At 41.6% G+C, this 19,842-nt stretch overlaps 1 protein-coding gene across 3 annotated transcripts in view; it reads left to right on the top strand.

Moving 5' to 3' along the window:
- The first annotated feature begins 932 nt into the window (after window positions 1-932).
- gabrg1 (gamma-aminobutyric acid type A receptor subunit gamma1) overlaps window positions 933-19,842 on the top strand; it is a 33,730-nt gene continuing 14,820 nt past the window's right edge. For all 3 annotated transcript variants that reach the window (XM_086048608.1, XM_086048605.1, XM_086048606.1), the window contains exons 1-8: window positions 933-1,136; window positions 7,252-7,412; window positions 7,650-7,717; window positions 14,111-14,331; window positions 14,628-14,710; window positions 15,577-15,714; window positions 15,833-15,985; window positions 16,200-16,402. In XM_086048608.1, the coding sequence (XP_085904734.1) occupies window positions 1,066-1,136; window positions 7,252-7,412; window positions 7,650-7,717; window positions 14,111-14,331; window positions 14,628-14,710; window positions 15,577-15,714; window positions 15,833-15,985; window positions 16,200-16,402 (1,098 nt within the window). In that variant the 5' untranslated portion in view covers window positions 933-1,065. The remainder of the gene's footprint in view (window positions 1,137-7,251; window positions 7,413-7,649; window positions 7,718-14,110; window positions 14,332-14,627; window positions 14,711-15,576; window positions 15,715-15,832; window positions 15,986-16,199; window positions 16,403-19,842) is intronic.

Below are 19,842 nucleotides of genomic sequence, written 5' to 3'. Positions count from 1 at the left end.
TACCAGCCCTCGCGGATCCTGAGGTCCTCTGGCGCCGGCCTTTTATTTATTCCAAGGGTGAGGACCAAAATGCATGGCGAGGCTGCATTCAGCCATTTTGGTCCTCACCTTTGGAATAGCCTGCCAGAGGATGTCAGGTCTGCAGAGACTGTTGATATTTTTAAGAGGAAGCTCAAGACACACCTTTTTTGTTTGGCTTTCAACAACTTTTAAATAATTTATCTTTTCTTTTGATTGAAGATAATTCTATGTTTTGCTTTGAATGTTTTAAAGCACTTTGAGTTGCATTTTTATGTATGAAAAGTGCTGTATAAATAAAATGTGATTGATTGATTGATTGAAATGTAGGATCTTTAAAATGAACAGTATTACTTGGCTTTGGACTAAGAGGAACAAGGTCTAAATCCCACTGCAGATGGAAAAAAAAAGTTGCAACTTGTTAGATATTCGTCAACATAGATGACTGATGAGCACTTTGATGAAGGCACCGACCCTTCCCAAATGCATCTCCCTTCAACACACAATTTTTAAATTGGTAAACTGTTCAAAATGTAAAACTGAATGAAATCATCATGAAATCATGTTGTTTTATCAACTTAGCTATAGTATTCATCATCACATATACTAATTTGAGCAGCTTTCATTAAGTGATTTATCAAATTTATGGACTAATTGGAAAATTAATAAAACGTACACTGGCTACATTTTGCATTTAAACTAAAACAGTATTTTTTAACTTTCCCTTGTATAAAACAAAACACAACACTTGGTTATACTAACAGGCCATGTTTAGATAATCCAATTGTAGATGAGAGTCCAGCAGCAACGATCACAGAAGATGGAGGAGAGAAGCTGGAGCGGCCCCTAGCAACATCTTCACTCACTCACTCATTCCTCCTCCCTCCCCCTCCTCCTCCTCTGCCTCCTCCGCCTCCTCCACACGGCTCATGGACGTACCTTTCTCATCACGCTAACGCAACATTTAACCTGAATTTTCTGAATTTAGAAGAGGCAGACAGCTCCAATTTCCCTCTTGGTTTCCTTGGAAACGAGTCCAGGTGGTAAATGAAGATTTCGTTCGCTAGGGCTGTGCATGCAATGAGCTTGTGTGTGCTCTTTGCTGTGCTTGGATTCTGGTAAGTGTGCACCGACGCGATGACAAAGTCCCGCTGCCCTCATCAAGTGAATAGTGGGGGATTGCCAAGGTTGAAAAATGCAATCTTGCTGTCTGCAATTAGATTGCAGGGTTATTAATGGCAGGAAAAGCTAGAATAAGTCCATGATTGGGATTCATTTGGTCGTTAACGTGAGCCGTTTTTCCCCCCTCTGTATTATTGTCTACCATTAGCGTTAGGCTATAGCGCATGTAGAATGTCATATGGTGGGAGTCTTCTTGATTACTCGACCCGTTGCCTGGAAAAACAACTTCTCAGCACCATACATGGTGGCTTGGCTTGAGTCCAAGCACGGGCAGGCCTACGATACTGCATAATGACAATGCAAAAGAGTGGCTATAGAACTTAAAGATACAGATGATATGTAGCTAAAGCATGTTACTTTTTATTTTTATTTCTGCGGACTTCACACAATACCTTGATGAGGCAGCAGCTTTACTTGCAAATATAACCCAAACTGTAAGAATTCATCAAAACATAGTCAGTGGTTGTTCTGAAGATTACCTAATGATCTTCTTGTCATGTATAATTTTAATTGTTCAACATACGTATTCTCCCAACTCATGTTTCGGTCACAATGATTTACACTGGATATAATGTTTTAATAATAGTCTCCACATAAGCCTTAGTTGCTTTTTGTTTTATTAATGACCATACACCAAGTAGAGGTTAGGCCTCCATAGGGGAACAATAAAACTAAAGAAAAAAAATAAATAAAAGTGGAATTCTGTTTTAATGTTGTCTTCCATGGTCAATGTGAGAGCCCCCCCAGTTGTTTTGTGGAAATCGTTTTAGTATTTTTATGTGTATAATTTTGTTAATATTTATCCTATTATTTACAATTCTAATGTCAAATCAAATAATATCAAAAATGTCAAAGGGGTATTTATAACAACAAACAGTACTGTATACAACAAGAGCAAGGGGAAATGTAATGGAAAATGTACTTTTTTATTGTTTGTATACAAATAGTTGGGTCCCTGGAGTGTATACCCATATATATATATATATATATATATATATATATATATATATATTGAATATGATATTTTTCCTGGAAAATACAATTGTTGAACGATACACCAAAGACGTACAACAAATACATTTTTGTATTTGAATTTCGCTTTGCAAAGTGTGCAAATTATTTTGGATTTCTCCAATGAGCCATCGAGCAACTTTTTAAAGTAAAACTACGTAAAAGACGGTCTTTGCGACAGTGACTCTTCTCTAAGTTTGGCTACAAAGTGAATACAGGGAAGCTGCCACAGGAATTAAATAAAACTGAGTTAACTGAGTTAATTTTTTTAATGCGTTATAACATTTATATTAATCTCCATAGTTAATGCTTTCATTTTGACAGCCCTAATATATATACACATATAGCTCAACACAGTGTGATTGATGTCCTGATGTCCCTCTGTAGCACAATGTATTTTAACTGCAGTTGCAGCGTTCGCCACTATGAAGGTGCTATATCTGGCCTGGCCAACCCGCGTCTCGTTAGCCGCATGCGGCGGATAGACGGACGATTGACAAATGACGGGAAACATTTTTAAATTGATGGATTAAGCATGGATGGAGACCCCTTTATTTAGTCCGCCATTCATCTGCAGTCCGTCATTAGTCGATTTTTGACGGCAAGGCTTTGATGGGCGCCGCGAGCGACCCGTTATATTGTTTAGACACAATTAGATTAACTACATCATCGCCATTCATCTTAAACACAGCCCCTCTAAACAGAAATGCACTTCAGTCCAACTGCAGGCGAGCGAGAGCGCAGGATTTCACAACAGTACGACACTGTCTGCACCGCTGGCACTCATGGGAAAAGTGTCATCTCATCTCCCACACCGCTTATCCTGCACAGCACTATGTCAAAGTCAAGGCCCACGGGTCACATCCGGCCCGCGAGAAGGTTTTCTACGGCCCCTGGGATGATATTGCTTTATTATTAGATCCGGCTCGCAGCCCGCAACAAGCCGGTGTGGGTAGCAGAAGTGATAGGTCCTTCGCGCCTGCTGATGACGTCACGCTTTAAAATATATTTTAGCGTCTTCTAAGAACACAGACATAGTTTAATTATCACATTTTATTAGTCCAACCGGCTACTGTGGGCTGCAGCCGACGCCAATACAGTACGACAACCGTTCATGCTCTCCTCTTCATCCTCCGATACTGTCGCTCCCTTGCCCTCCCATCAAGCGAGCCGCACGATGCATTCATTCACCTCGGAAACAACACAACTTGGCAAGACACAAATTCGACCACAACACAGATAACCCAATTCGTTACACTATTTCTGTAACATATTTCTTTGCATCCATGTTTGCCACCCCCTGGCTGTTGTTATAACGAACATTACCGCTACTTTTGCGAGGATCGTCCTTCGGTCGTCTACATGCCGACGTCACTTTTCGTGGCTTTCAGAATCAGATTGTGATGAAAAGTTATTCAGAGTAAAACACACTTTATTAAGAAATACTTCATATTAGAAATATCACGTTTTATTATAAGTAATTATTGGCATTTGATATTTTCATTGAGTTTCGATGAAATACTGATGTCCCACACTGTGAGCAGGCACTGAACGCTCCTCGAGCATTGAGTGTCGATAGCGAGAGACGTGGTTTCTTATCTTTCTCCTCCTTCGACACAGCTAGCTAGTAGTTTGTTCGTGCCAGCAAACGCAGTAGTTGCAGATTTCCCGTGTTTCACCACGTTTGTTGTTGTGTGTAAATGTTAAAAGTGAGTTTAATCATTTAGGTTCGTGTTAGGTAACTGCTGTACATAATAGCCTAGATATGTTCTCGTGAGTGATGTCACGTTGATGAACACTAGTTAGTTATTTCACCTAGTATGCTTACTATACTAGTGATGAAACGTGTGAATGTGTATTGTATGTATTGTTTTGCTGTTTAATTGCTTATACAGTGAATTGTAATGTTTAGGCATATTGTTAACTAATGGACATGCATTGGACGATGTTGCTAGGTTATTCTTTGTCTGTGTTGTTGCAGACCACAGTAAATAGACGTGTCAAGTGGAATACGGGCCTGTGTTCTCTGACAGGAGCACCTACATTCATCCCTTGCCACTCTAAAATAAAGTCAGCTGGAGACATCATACCAATCATATGATCCTCTCCGCTTTACTTCACATTATGTACAGTTCATACAATCTTGCAGCCCGAGTCAACCAGAAAATTGTTTCCAGTTTGGCAGGAGAAACACAAACGTTCCACTGATCTTGTTTCACTAGACGGGCAGCGGCTTCTTCTCGGGTCGTAAGCGGAAGTGACGTACGAGCTGCCTCGCAAAAGTAGCAGTAATGTACTTTATTTTATTTTTCATTTAGTAACTCTGAACATATAAGCACAACAGCCAAGGCGGGTGATAAACATAGAGGCAAAGAAATATTTTACAGAAATGTAAAGCGTGACATCAGCAGCAGGCGCGAAGGACCTGATCCAATCTGGACATTTTAAACAATTTCAATGAACATTCTATCAGTCCGGCCTTTGGCTTGTCGCAATTTTTTTATTTGGCCCTCCGTCCATTTGACTTTGACACCCCTGTTGTATAGGGTCGCGAGGAGGTTCTGGAGCCTAGCCCAGCTGACCATGGGCGAAGGCGAACTACACCCTGAACTGGTCGCCAGCCAGTCGAAGGGCATACACACAGACACAGTAACTGAGTGGGAACCGATCCCACGCTGCCCGCACACAACTCAGGCGAGTGTACCACTACACCATCAGCGACCCACTCATGGGAAATGTGGCTGACTTTAGTCAAAACACTACCGCTTTTGTCCACATGGCGCCACCATTATCAACGAAAACTGAAAACTAACACGGTGTATGTGGTGAGTGGCGGCACCACAGAATGGAGCGTTGCTGGGTGTTGCTATGCATACTTGGACCTCTGCCAAAACGGCTCGGATTCTACTGATTCTAATGACTGATTCTACTTTACGGCGACGCCGTCGTGTCAGAAAGCGTTTCCAATAGGAGCGGGGCTGGCAAGCGATTTACTGCTATTTGGCAGACTTATTTTCAAGGAACCTCATGAGGGCACTTGTGTCCTCTTGATTTTCTTTTTAAAATGAGCAAAGACTGGGCTTTCTTTTGTAACAATGAAAGATAGTCAACCAATGGGAAAAGCCTCACTTTTTACTTTCTGGTCGGCTGCTACGTCAGTACTTCAAAATATGGGCATGCTGTTGCGCATATGATAAAGGGCTTGTCCGAACGCGGCGATTGACCAACTCACATCTAGCAAGCGAGGTACCAGGTACGTGCATCTCACGGAGGCACTTTGACGCAAATGAGATTGAGGAAAAATGTTGAGTAGGATTGCCTTCCAAGTTCACTCTCAAAATGGGTTGGGGAAAAAAAATCAGAGCATGACAAAAATCTGAAGTTCAACACAGGACATTTGAACACAGTTTTTGTTGAATGCAATGGCAACCCCACAAAAAACAATAACAACAAAAACAAAACAGACGAGTGCAACGCTACAATAATAAACGCAAATCCACAGGTTTCTTTTTCCACCAATATTGAAAGACTTTTTAACCTTATCAATGCAGAGCGGGCTTACTTTGTGCGTGGGAATCACTTGTTGCCGCACGTCCATATTTCAAGTAGGTCTGCTGGTATTGTCTGTGAAATGTACCTTTCTTTTTCTTCTTGGGCATGGACTCGTGTTTTAAATTCTCACTGGGCCCTTTCCCCATTGCAAAGAAACTTTCCAAATATGTCTGTTTATTTTACACATTTTCTACCTTGTGCATTTAACTCATTCACTGCCAGACTTTTTCAGACCCTCTTTTACCCTAATGTTTGAAAAAAAAATTAGAAAGAATTTAAACAAGTTCCTGGGATTAAATGGCTGCATTGTGAAATGACAAATATGTCAATGGCAGTGAATGAGTTAAAGGCCTCTACACACCAATCCAACGTCGGCCATCGCGGCCAACTTTCCCGTCGGCCTAGAAGTCGGCACGTCGGACATGAAAATAGCCGAAGAACACACTGCAAAAGCCGACGGAGACGCCAACTACTCCTCACCTTTTGCGCATGTGTACACCCCTCCCCCCTCTATGCCATCGGAGTTGGTATATTTGCCAATCAATTAAGAACGGTTTCTGTATGAAAATAAACTCAAGTATAAAAATAAATCCAACCTGGAATAGCCAGCTGTCTCTCAATAGCTAGCCTTAAATTGCATCACTCGCGTAGCCTTTCACGGCGATGTCGATAACGGCATTCTTTTTTTTTGTGCTGTTCTGTCGTGCCAGCCATCATGTCCATAGATTAGATGTGAAAATGAGCGAAGTTGATTGAGTTCTTGAGGAAAAGCTTAGATTTTCACCGTTTGTCCGCATTCGTCACATCCCGTTCTTGTCCAGTGTCCTGATTTGCTAGCTAACAGCCAATCACAGTGATCATTTGTCCCGACCCGATTATACATGTTGAATCGGCTGAACACGCCCACTAGACGCCCCAACAACGCCTCCGACTTTACAACGTTGCGCGACACACTAAACAGACGGCTAGTATCGGCGGCCGATGTCGGATTGGTGTGTTGAGGCCTTTAATATAAGCATTACATGACGGAGACAACTTAACATGTATTAAGAGTCAGTCATAGATGGATGTAGTGGAGAAAATCCGGTCACTTTTCAAAAGAAATTTTTTTCAGCCTCTGATAACAAATAAACTGGAGGTACTGTAAGGTTTTTTTTTCTTTCATCAGTGCGACCCGCCACATCCCGGTCCAAAGTAGCCCATGGCCCGATGGTTGGGGACCTCTGTTTTAACGTGATATACTCATTCTTATCGGAACTCTTAACTTAAATTATGTTCCCTGTAAAAGAAAGTGAGTGAGATGAATTTACAGAATACTTGCACGTCATGGCGCATGGTCAGGATGGTATCACATCTGCCTCAATTTGAGCAAGGAAACATCCATTTGTGTGATTACAAAGGTTTTAGTTCTCGCCTTACCTTTTTAAATAAGCACATACAGTATTTTGTCTTGTTTATTTATATTTTTTGTCTCATTTCTCTTTGCAGTGCCACCCTTCAGCCTGGTAAACAAGAAGAGGAGGATTATGAAGATGTACCCATTAATAAGACCTGGGTCTTATCTCCAAAGGTCTATGAAAGTGATGTGACAATGATACTTAATAAACTCCTGCAAGGCTACGACAGCAAACTACGACCTGACATTGGGGGCAAGTAAAACTGATACGTTTTATTTTTATATCCTATACTGGAAATGAAAAGAACATGGACATTGAAATTAAGTTCAAATGTCCTGTGACAAATCACTTGTCACGAGAACAGGTTGTTGTGAAATGCATAAATATTTCATGGCATTATTGAAACAAATGACATTTGTGTAGGGTAATATGGATACAAAGATGTAATTCCTATATGTGTGATCATTATTAATACTCTGATTACTTTAGTGCGGCCGACTGTGATTGAAACAGCAGTATACGTCAACAGCATTGGACCAGTCGACCCTATCAACATGGTGAGACTGTTTATTCTCAATCTTATTTACTGTACAATGGTACATCGAAATACGGCCACAATCAAACACTGATTAGTTATATATTGAAGAAACTGTCACCATATAAAAAACCTTTATTGAATGCACAGGCAATTTTAAAAGTGACATTGTGACATTATTACTGCCATCGTTCATAGACTGATTATCGCGGCTTAAAGGTTTCATACCATTGTCATTATATCTGGGAGATTTCCAAAGTGGTTATTGAACCTGCCATAAACTTGTCTTCAGCTCACATTGCCTCGACTGGTCTTGATTCAACTTTGCTTCAGTCTCAGTCTTGACTGGACTTGACTCTTGACTTAGGGCCCTATTTTCGTTCCGGGTCAGTAAACGTCAACAGTCCGCCATTCCGTCAATCCAGATAAAAAAAAGAAAAGTTGAAAAATCCATCCATCCATTATCTGAACTGATTTGATTAAAATGGTAAATGGAGCACACTACCTGCATCATACTTTGTCGGCTTGCTGCTCAAACAGCTTTACACTCACATACATTTGACATTTCACATGGCCTACACTTATTTTCCATCTATTGAACTGTTAAGTGAGAGCCTGCTGCCGCTTTAACTCTTAAGTTTTAAAGTTTGGCTTACCTTAAACAGAAGGTCCACTGATAGTGTAGTGGTACACACGCCTGAGTTGTGTGCGGGCAGCGTGGGATCGATTCCCGCTCAGTGACAGTGTCTATGTGTGCCCTGCGACTGGCTGGCGACCAGCTCGGGGTGTAGTCTGCCTTTGCCCATTGACAGCTGGGATAGGCTCCAGCAACTCCCCGCGACCCTGGATAGGATAAGCGGTTTGGAACATGACATGACCTTAAACAGAATCCTGTGTCACATTGTTGCCAAAGGTACAATGCAGGTTGTTTGGATATTTTATTTTTGCCCTCCGAACGGGCTCATCAGAAGCACACAATCATCACAACTCGTGTTCGTCTTTATTTAAAGTTTTTATAGTTTTTTATTGAACAGTTAACCACAAGTCATAAACCTGAAACAAAACAGATGAACATTAGTTCACTATGATTGTTATTGTCTAATGAATTACACGTAAGATACTAGTAAATTACATTATAAACAATTGATTATTATATAAGGTAGGTATTTATAATTAGTGTCAATATAACTAGTGTCAACTAGTGTTGAAAATGCACATATCGTCTTTATTTCACCACTTTATTTCATTTTATTTGAATCGCAAAACGTATTGAAAGTCATCATCATGTCATCTTCCAAACCGCTTATCCTATACAGGGTCGCGGGGAGTTGCTGGAGCCTATCCCAGCCGTCAATGGGCGAAGGCAGACTACACCCTGAACTGGTCGCCAGCCAGTCGCAGGGCACAGTATTGAAAGTCATTACCAACTATAATTAACTACATTACCCACAATGCGTAGCACCACTGGCTCAGACGCACAACGGCTCCCCGCCGCCCGTCACCGGTAACCAAAGAAATGCGCCCCGCACAAAATCGCTTCCACACAGACTTCAACAAAGACTTTGCAGTTCATGTAGTAGTTACAACGTCCAATACACCACAGTAGACAAGTAAAATATCAGTCACTCATATTGCCACGAACGATCGCGTGAGCACCTCGATGCGTCCCTGTGCTCGAGCGCCCGCGACTCTCAAATTATATAAACTCCCTGTTTAATCTTAATTAGTTTTCAGTACTGGCGCGGACACATAATGATAGATGCTAATGAAAGGTATATAGTTAGCAAAAATGTCATGAGAATCTATGTTAGTAGATGGCTAAATACCAATGTGCTGTGTGCAGGGGCGGAGCATAGGTATCACCACAGACGGGGGCGGAGCATTCTCGATGGGCACTTATGGGCTCACAGCCCTAATGCGTTTAAGGACAGCTGTACATGAAGAACTTGCCTATAGTGTAGGGGGCCCACACGGCGCATTTTATCATTATACTAGAGAATGCAATTTCAGGAGAAATTGCGTGTGAAGGCGAAGGAAGCTGAATGGAATCCGTGGAATGCGTTGGAATGAAGTTGAACGAAGTAGAATGAAGTAGGATGAATTTGAATGAAGTTGAATGAAGTTGAATGACCTTGAAAAAAATCAGAAGGGAAACAAGAAAAGAGGAAGTAAGGAAACAATGATAGAAGGAAGTCAGGGAAAAAAGAAGGAAAACAAAGAATGATGGACTCAAAGGAAGGGAGCAAGGAACCAAGATAGCAAGGAAAACAAGCAAGAAAGAAAACAAAGTAAGAATACAAAGTAGTAGGAAGGAAAAGATGAGGCAAAGAAATGAGGAAGAAAGGACACTAGTCAGCAAGAAAGGAAGGAAACAAGGAATCTTGGTAAGGAAGGAACATGGGGATGAGAAATCTGGGTGTCCCAATTAGGGATGGGAATTTCGACTAATTTGCCCTCCGACTAGTCTCAAATTTTATTTGCAACTAGTCGACTAGTCTATAAGCAAGAAAACTTGATATTTAATACATATTGAATTCAAAGTTTAAAATGCAAATGTTTTGTGTATTTACAGTAGGGGCTATTTTAGCCCAAACATTCAGGACAGTTTGTTAACTTAAATTCTATTGATGTAACAACAACTGACTGAATAAAAGTGAACAATTGAAAGAGAAATACATTTCTGATACATTTGCCAATGCAATGCATGGCATGTATTATGAATAATGTAATGAGTAATGGTACCGACTCCCAGTCCAGCAGGGTCTCATTCGCCATATGTTAGTAGGTGCATTATCATGCACACAGGCGACAGCTTTATTTTCTATTGCCCACATACCTATCACACTCCGCAGCCAAGTTTTCAGCTGTGTCATTCCTCCAAGGTGCATGAAGCACACAGCTGCGGAGATGTCCTTCGTCCACATATGTTGTACACGACATAGTCATGTAAGATTCGGTGACGTCCATCCGTCTGTAGTTAAGGCATCGGCCACAGTATCTACTTTTTCATTTGGTTATGGCTACTCTCGAGTTGGGGCGTTATTGTTTTGCGAATTGGCACCACGTAGCCTACTCAGACTCGATATACAGCATTAATTTTTTCGAACCGTTTGCCCTGAACAAAAGAAAGCGGCAGCATATCGCATCATTTTACAAAATAGTTGGGTAATCTTTGCTGTGCGGTGAGCATCGCAGCACCTGGCTGGAACAAACGCTCTCATGTTTGTCTGACTGGCCCCGCCGCCATCGACCTGCAGGTTCACATCGCGATTTACGTTGGATGTGGTTTCTCATCGAGTGGTTGTAAGCGAATTTATGCTTACAAAGCCGACCTTGTTGACAGACGACCTTGTTGTCATCTGCTGCATCAAAATACTGCCAAACGGTGCCGTTGTTTTTCGTGGTAGCTTCGACAGAATTTACTTTTCTTCCCCAAACTTAGTGTCCCCGCCCCGTACTATGTGTGCGTGTGGGCGGGGGGGAGGGGTGCAACTCTCTCTCTTGGTGCTCAGCTTGATCACAGAGGCCGAGGCGTGAGGAACAAGATGCGTGATTCTTAATGCAGCGTTTAACCGACTAGTAAAATACTAAATGTTTAATAAATTGTAGACGGTTAAACGGTTGAATGACTAGTTGCGCACATCCCTAGTCCCAATACTTTTGAACAACATGGCCGCTTCATTAGGGACACCTGGGGATAAGAAATCGGGGTGTCCCAATACTTTTGAACAACATGGCCGCTTCATTAGGGACACCCAGGGATGAGAAGTTGAGGTGTCCCAATACTTTTTAACCACATGGCCGCTTCATTAGGGATACCTGGGGATGAAAAATCGGGGTTCCAAATACTTTTGAACAACCTGGCCGCTTCATTGGGGACACCTGGGGATGACAATTCTGGGTGTTTGAATACTTTTGAATAATATGGCCGCCAACCAGGGAAGGCCAAGGGGCCAGAATTCTAGCTGTAGCTTATGTCCCTGCCCAAGACGGCCGCCGCACTGGGGAGACCTCGGGGTGAGTATCCTCAGCCTAGCTAATGTCCCTGCCCAAGATGGCCACAGCACTGGGGAGACCTCGGGGTGAGTATCCTCAGCCTAGCTAATGTCCCTGCCCAAGATGGCCGCAGCACTGGGGGGACCTCGGGTTGTGTATCCCCAGTCTAGCTAATGTTACTGCCCAAGATGGCCGCCGCACTGGGGAGACCTCGGGGTGAGTATCCCCAGGCTAGCTCATGTCCCTGCCCAAGATGGGCACTGGGGAGACCTCGGCATGAGTATCCCCAGTCTAGCTAATGTCCCTGCCCAAAATGGCCGCCGCACTGGGGAGACCTCGGGGTGAGTATCCCCAGGCTAGCTCATGTCCCTGCCCAAGATGGGCACTGGGGAGACCTCGGCATGAGTATCCCCAGTCTAGCTAATGTCCCTGCCCAAGATGGCCCCCGCACTGGGGAGACCAAGGGGCAATAACACAGGTCCACTGGAAATGAATGGTGAATTTTTGTGGGTTTGTAAGTGTGAATGAGTTGAATGTGTGAAAAGTAGACATTTTGGGGGTGATGAAAATCTGAATGTGAGCTGAATGACGTGAATTTGTGGAAATTGGAATGGTGTAAATGCAAAAAGGTAAATCTGCCAATGAAAATGAATGGTGAATAGTTGAATTTTTGTGGGTTTTTTAAAGTGTGAATGAGTTGAATGTGTGTGAAGTAGGAACTTGGGGGGTGTTGAAAAGCTGAATGTGAGTTGAATGAGTTGAATGACTTGAATTTGTGGAAACTGGAATGGTGTAAATGCAAAAACTTAAATGTGCTAATGGAAATGAATGGTGAATAGTGGAATTTTTGTGTTGAAAAGCTTGACCAATATGAGTTGAATGAGATGAATGTTGTGAATTTCAAATTGGAATGATGTAAATGTGAATTGTTGAATATGGCAATGGGAATGAATGGTGGAATTTTTGTTTTTTTTTATTGGTGAATAAGTTGAATTTTTGGGAAGTAGGAATTGTGGGTGTGTTGAAAAGCTTTTCCGATGTGAGTTGAATGAGATGAATCTTGTGAATTTGAAATTAGAATGGTGGAAATGGGGAAATGTTGAAAATGCCATTGGAAATGAATGTTTTTTTTGGGGGTGAAAATGGGAAATATTGGAGAAACGGTAAATTTGGGGAACGTAAAAAAATACTACCCCAGAAGGCATGAATTTTCTGAATGTTTTGAAACTTGAATGAAGTGAATCAGGTGAAAAATGTGGAAGGAGTCGCACGCCAAAAAAGTGGAGTGGAATAATAATAAACTGTAGGAATAACATATGTGGCCTTCGCCTTCACACAATTATATAAATTTACGATTATGCAGCACATGAACGCATCCTACAAAATGGGGACCTATCATGGGCCCTGAGCGACCAAATGTCACGACTGGTGACGCCGATTCAACATGCGTAAACGCCCCCCAGACGCTTAGAGACGGGTTACGCCACTACGACGGTGGTCACTACACCAATCAGACAGCGCTTAAAGACGCCACGACGCTTCACGACTTTCGACGTCGGTTTGGTGTATCAGGGCCTTAACAGATTTCATACCAAGAAAGATAATTACCAGAAAGATTGACACACGGCCATGTAACCTTCTCAACCACACAGATGTGGAAGGTCTAACCCAGAGGTGTCCACGGTCCAAACTCAGTCCTCAAGGGCCAGTGTCCTGCCTGTTTTCCCTCCATCCCAGCTGCAACACACCTGTTTCAAAAGATCATGATCGTTATCAAGCTTAGTCAGAGCTTGCTGATGAGCTGATCATTTAAATCAGAAATGTTCCAGCAAGGAGAGCTGGAAAACAGGCAGGAAAGCGGCCCTTGAGGACCAGAATTGGACACCCCTGTTCTAACCTGTCCAAAATGATGCCCTGTTCATATTCTGTCTTATTCACGTCCACACGGGGGGCAAAGTAGCCTAAACAAATGTCAGTATATATACCAAACTTAGTCTTTCTTAATTGGTCTTAATTAGTTTTAACTGGTCTAAGGGCGCAAAAGATAGGAAACGCAAAGCCTTGGTGAGTGAAATGATCACAGCAATAAATATATCAGCTCAAGTCCCACTATCTCATTATGTGGCAAAGAGGCCTACATCTAACTATGTGAAATAGTTGATAGTCACATCAATCAAGCACCGCTGAGCCTATTTCATCAGCAGCCATTCAGGCCCCTATTTTTACATTGCCACTCCAATGTTTGACACATGATGTGGTATGCTTTGTGTCATAGGCTATTCCTTTCCTTCTTTCTATTCCTGCTTTTAATCATGAATTCTGTTAGTTTGACAAAGTTCTCGAGTTATCATTCCCAAGTTAATTTTAATGATTAGTTATTATATCAGCATTGGCAAGTTTGTTTCTCCATATTTTACAGGAATACACCATTGACATCTTCTTTGCCCAGACATGGTATGACGGCAGACTGAAGTTCAACAGCTCAATGAAGCTACTTATGCTCAACAGTAACATGGTAGGCAAAATCTGGATTCCCGACACATTCTTCAGAAATTCCAGGAAATCAGATGCCCACTGGATCACCACGCCAAACCGCCTACTGAGGCTGTGGAGCAATGGTAGAGTGATGTACACACTGAGGTAAGTAAAGACAGGAATGCAAACAGTTTGCTAATCTCTGTTGAAGCCTTTTCAGCGTTAACTATTTGCTCAGAATATATTTGTTGTTTGTGCTTCTTTAGTTTGTGCATCTGTATTTGTTGTATTTTAGGTGACCACAGTTTCTTTCAAGCATGATATTATCATTATTTCCTCTGCATTTGTTGGTGTGATGACACACACAAACAAAATACTTATTATGTTCAATCATGCTTGGTAGGGGAAAAAAACAATGATGAGACTTGCCTTTTCTCTTGTCACAATTTTGTTTTTGTCAGGTTGACTATTAATGCGGAGTGTTACCTTAAGCTGCATAACTTTCCAATGGATGAGCACTCGTGTCCGCTGGAGTTTTCAAGCTGTAGGTGGTCAAATGTCTCCCCCACCCATCCCGTCATCTTGACTTCAAATTCTTTACCTTGCCTGGCGATAGGGGCTTCTCAGTGGGCTAGCATACATGCTAAGCCCATTTCTTCTCTTTGCCAAAAGATTAATCTGCTTTTAGCTGCTCTCCCAAAGCCTTTTCAATTCTATCATTTGCTCTACCAAAGGAGAGAAGACGTCACCTCGTACCATTTGCTCTGACAGACTTAATGAATTATACACCCTCTGCAGTCTGATTCATGCTGTCTGTGTCACCCTTCACCTGTCTCTTGTGCTTCAGCCTCTCATGTCTTGTCCACATGCCAGTGAATAATGCAAAGACCATTCCATGGAGATGATTGATGTTTGGTGCATTGCAGATAAACTCAAATTCAACAAGTGAGCATAAATCATTTATCTAAGTTTCCAAATAACAACATGCTTTTGACTCTTGAACATCGTATCTCATCTTCAAACAAAAAGATTTGTTTGGAGAAGAACCCCTTCTTATCCAAAATTAGCCTTTTGTTCACACACAACACTGTGGTTAATTTTGCTCAATTCACTCTGAATTGGTCACACTGTTTCTATATTTTGGAGAGAAAGTTAATGTGTAGATTGGCTACACACTGGACAACATTCCTTTTTTCGGTTTCAGTTGAAGTCCTTATGCTCATTTGATTGAATTTTATGAGTCTGAGCTTGTCAGTTGCCATCTTGAATGCTACGTTTTGACTGCTGTCACAGTAGGACTACCCTTCTGTGAATACTGTTTGAGCTTTGTGTTTTACTTCCTCCGAGATTAATTATCTGTCTGTCTTTTCTGTGGTGGTATCTTTTTTGCGGGACAATACTATTCTATAGATGGTTACCCTCGGAATGAGATTTTATACCGGTGGCAAAGACGAGCAGTGGAGGTGGCTGACCAGCGATATTGGAGACTTTACCAGTTTGCCTTTGTAGGGATGAGAAATACTTCTGATGTGGCACACACGCAGTCAGGTAGGCAATTACTTTGACTGTCGTTCTTTCATGTCTCAGCTTCTTCTTCGTTTTAATTCAATTCTCTATTCTCTCATACCCTACCAAAATGATTTGAATTTTTCTCCTTCATTATCAGGGGAATATGTCATCATGACAATCTTTTTTGATCTGAGTCGGAGAATGGGATATTTCACAATCCAGACCTACATTCCATGCAGTATGATTGTCGTCCTGTCCTGGGTCTCTTTCTGGATTAACAAGGATGCTGTCCCGGCTCGCACATCTTTAGGTTCAATGTAGTCTTACTTTTTTAAGTGTTCATCAGATTACTTTAAAAGCTCAGCTAGAAATAATTAAGTCTTGAACATCTTAAGCAACTCTGAGCACTTTAAAATATAATGGAAACTCTGTGGTGACAAGCCCCAGCAGTCATGCAATTAAACACCATCAAGGGCTGTAACAAGGTCCATCTGATAAAAACGTTTCTGTGGTATTACTTTCAGGTATCACCACAGTGCTTACCATGACAACTCTTAGCACCATCTCCAGAAAGTCCTTGCCCAAGGTGTCGTATGTTACAGCTATGGACCTGTTTGTCTCTGTCTGCTTCATCTTCACCTTTGCTGCTCTGATGGAGTACGGAACGCTGCATTACTTCACCAGCAACAGACAGACCAAAAAGTCGAAAGCCAAGAATATCACACACGTGGGTAACACTCTCTGCTCTTAAATGTAAAAAAAAATAAAAATATGCACAAATTTAAACAAGAGATAGAAGCAGGCCCTTGGAGCGAGGTTAAAGCAGTTAGCTGTGTAACTAACATGGACACCAGAAAGCTGTTTATAGGTGGAAATACAAGGAATTGTAAGGCAGATGGAAAATCAGTAGAGCCACAGCATACACAATGAGAATAACTAGTCCAACCTTTTGAAGTGACCTATAGAAGAAATCAATTACAGGTGTACTCAGTGACAGACTATGACCTGGTAAATGTAATAAGATAGCTGCTATTTTATTGCTATATATGTCATGAATTTGTTGATGCCACAAATCTTGTGAGAGTTTTAAAGAAGCCTAAAAAAACAACTTTTAGTGAGTGACATCAGCAACATTGTTCAGGGGGCAAGAGTGAATGTATCACAATCTACTGTCAAGGATTTAGGGGCATATTCTCCTGTGTGCTTAAATTTTTACAATAATATGTGTCTCCGCTAGTCTAAGCACGCCATTCTCATTCACATTGTGTTTGTGGATTATGAATTCAGCAGCAAATTCCACCCGTTTTTATCCATCTCAGGGGGTGGATATTTTGCCACTTGCAGTCGACTGAAAATGACATCACAGTGCCTTTTCGCTCAGGTTACGACCAATCACGGCTCAGCTGTTTTCTGAGTTTTGTCATGTGGGTTCTGGGTTTGGTCATTTCTGAGTTTCCACTTATTCAAGATTGTCAAGAAAGTGTTTTTTAATCAACTCAGTAAATTATTGAACTCAAACTGACTTTTTGATAAATTCCAATTAGGATTCTGATGTAATCAAAGTTCAGAAACAGCTGTTATTAAAGTACTAAATGACAAAAGATTGTACACTGACGCTGGGAAGGTGTCAGTGCTAGTCTTATTGGATCTTAGTGCAGCATTTGATACAATTGATCATAACGTACTGTTGAACAGGTTGGAAAGTTGGGTGGGATTAAATGGAACTGTCCTGAAATGGTTTAGGTCTTACTTAGAGCAAAGGAGTTACTTTGTGACCACTGAAAGTTTTGAATCAGATCCAATGGCCTTGACAGGTGGGGTCCCTCAAGGGTCAGTGCTTGGACTCCTTCTGTTCGGTCTGTATGTGTTATCTTATCTTATCTGGGTCAGTTGCTTCAGAACACCAATGTTGGCTATTACAGTTATGCTGATGACACACAGCTATATCTATCAATGTCCCCAAATGACAGCAGTTCAATTAGCGTATTGTGTCACTGTCGTGAGCAGGCATGTCCAAAGTCCGGCACGAAGGCCAAAATAATGCCCGTGTTCAAATTTTCACCGGCCCGCAGCCTCTGGTATAAAGTTAATGATGTGTGGCCAGTACTGTTGACCACAGTAGAAAATACACATGTAAAAAAAGCTATTTTATATTATATTACACAAGAAGATGGCAACAGACCTGTGGCCGCACTCTGAAGAGCTTTCGCAAATGCACTCTGCCTCTCAGAACACACCATTGTGTTAAGTGTCAGAGTCAACCCCTCGCGGCATGACCTTTGTGTGGCCCTTAACAGCGCATTTCTAAAATAGAGACTGTAGCAGAGAAAAAGAATGTTGACAGAGAGGGCTGTTGCTTCCAGAACAAGTAAAAATTGGCAATTTTTTTCACTGAAATACAAAACAACCGTGTCTGCCTAGTTCGCTAAGAGACTGGCTGTTTTTAAGAAATTCAATATCAAGAGTCACTACCAGATGAAACAAGCAAACTACGACATTTTTTTTACTGAAATACAAAACCGTGTCTGCCGAGTTTGCTAAGAGACTGTGGCTCTTTTTTAAGAAATTCAATATCAAGAGTCACTACCAGATGAAACAATCAAACTACGACAAGGTAACTGGTAACGAACACCGTAAAAAAATTAAAGCAACTGGAAGCTGCCCCCCACACATTTTCACCATACCAAGTCAGGCCCTCTTTGCAAAAAGCTTGGACACCCCTGGTCTAGAGCAAATGAACAACTGGATAAACCAAAGTTTCCTTTCATTGTTTTGGCAATTAAGAAAAGAGGATTGCTGTTCGAAAACACCTGGAGTCACTGTCCTTTGAAACCCAAGAGCAAGTCTGAAATCTTGGGGTGCTGATAGACTCAGACCTGACTTTCAGCAATAATATAAAATCAATTACAAAAACAGCATTTCACCAGCTGAAAAACACATCCAGACTGAAGGGTTTCATGTTCCAAGCTGACCAGGAGAAACATGCTTTTATCTCCAGTAGACTTGATTATTGTAATGTTCTTCTTACTGGTCTCCCTCAAAAGAGCATCAAACAGCTGCAGCTCATTCAGAATGCTGCAGTTCGGGTTCTGACTAGTGTTGTTCCGATTTGTACATTTGTAATAAAGCAAGGTGCAGCATTTGTACTTCTAAAATATATTCAGTGATTTTAACCGACCCCTCAATGCGTGACGTCACATTTGTATGCTGCCAGAGGGGCAGGCGGTTGAGTGAGAGAGATAACAGAAGTCCGTTATGTCAACGTCTTTGTAAGAGAATACAGCATGGTAATTACCAGAGCTGGGCACTTGACCCTTTTTTGCCGGTCTGGCAATGACCCTCCTTATTCATAAAAATGATCACTTTGATTCCTTGTTTTTTTCTTCCTAGTGTCCCTTTTCCTTCTTTTTTAGCCTCCTCCCTTGCTTCCGAGATTTCTTTCTTCCTACTTTGTTTTTCCTTTCTTGCTGTTTTCCTTGCGATCTTGGTTCCTTCCTTCCTTTGATTCCTTGATTTTTTCCTGACTTTCTTCTTTCATTGTTTACTTACTTCCTCTTCTCTTGCGTCCCTTCTGTATTTTTTAATGTTCTCCTCATTCCAGGCAATTGTATATCATTTGAGGTCATTCAACTTCGTTCCACTTCATTCAGTATCATTCCAACGCATTCCGCAGTTTTTTATCAGCTTCTTTGCCTTCACACGCAATTTCTCCAGAAATTGCATTCTCTAGTTTTTGTAAGATACCTTCGTTTTCTGTTTTTCTATTGAATGTTGTGAACTATTGTGTTTGTAAATGCTCGTAGGTGTTGTCTTTGCTTGTGTGAAGCACATTGCGTTGCCTTGTGTATGAAATGTACTATATAAATAAAACTGCCTTGCCTTGCCATGTGATGTTCGCAAGTTGAGCCCTTAGGCACTGTGGTGGCACACCAGTCCCATACATGCTCACTGACTGTCCATTGGTTGTATATGTATCCCTACTGCATTACAATGATGGCCGAACGTCGATATTATATCATATTATTTGGTGAAAAAAGGTTGCACTTGGTGGGTGCATCAGAATTCTGAACAGAAGAATCGCGGCACCTTGACAGTGTGCAATAATGGCACATAAGAAATTGACTTAAGCGCCAATGAGAGAATTTAATACTTAAGTACTGAGGCAAC

This window comes from Filicampus tigris, chromosome 13 (assembly GCF_054856515.1).
Source record: "Filicampus tigris isolate MCC_2025a chromosome 13, RoL_Ftig_1.0, whole genome shotgun sequence".
NCBI lineage: Eukaryota > Metazoa > Chordata > Actinopteri > Syngnathiformes > Syngnathidae > Filicampus > Filicampus tigris.
Note: the sequence above shows the minus strand (reverse complement) of the source record. Positions and strands in the feature narration are given on the sequence as shown.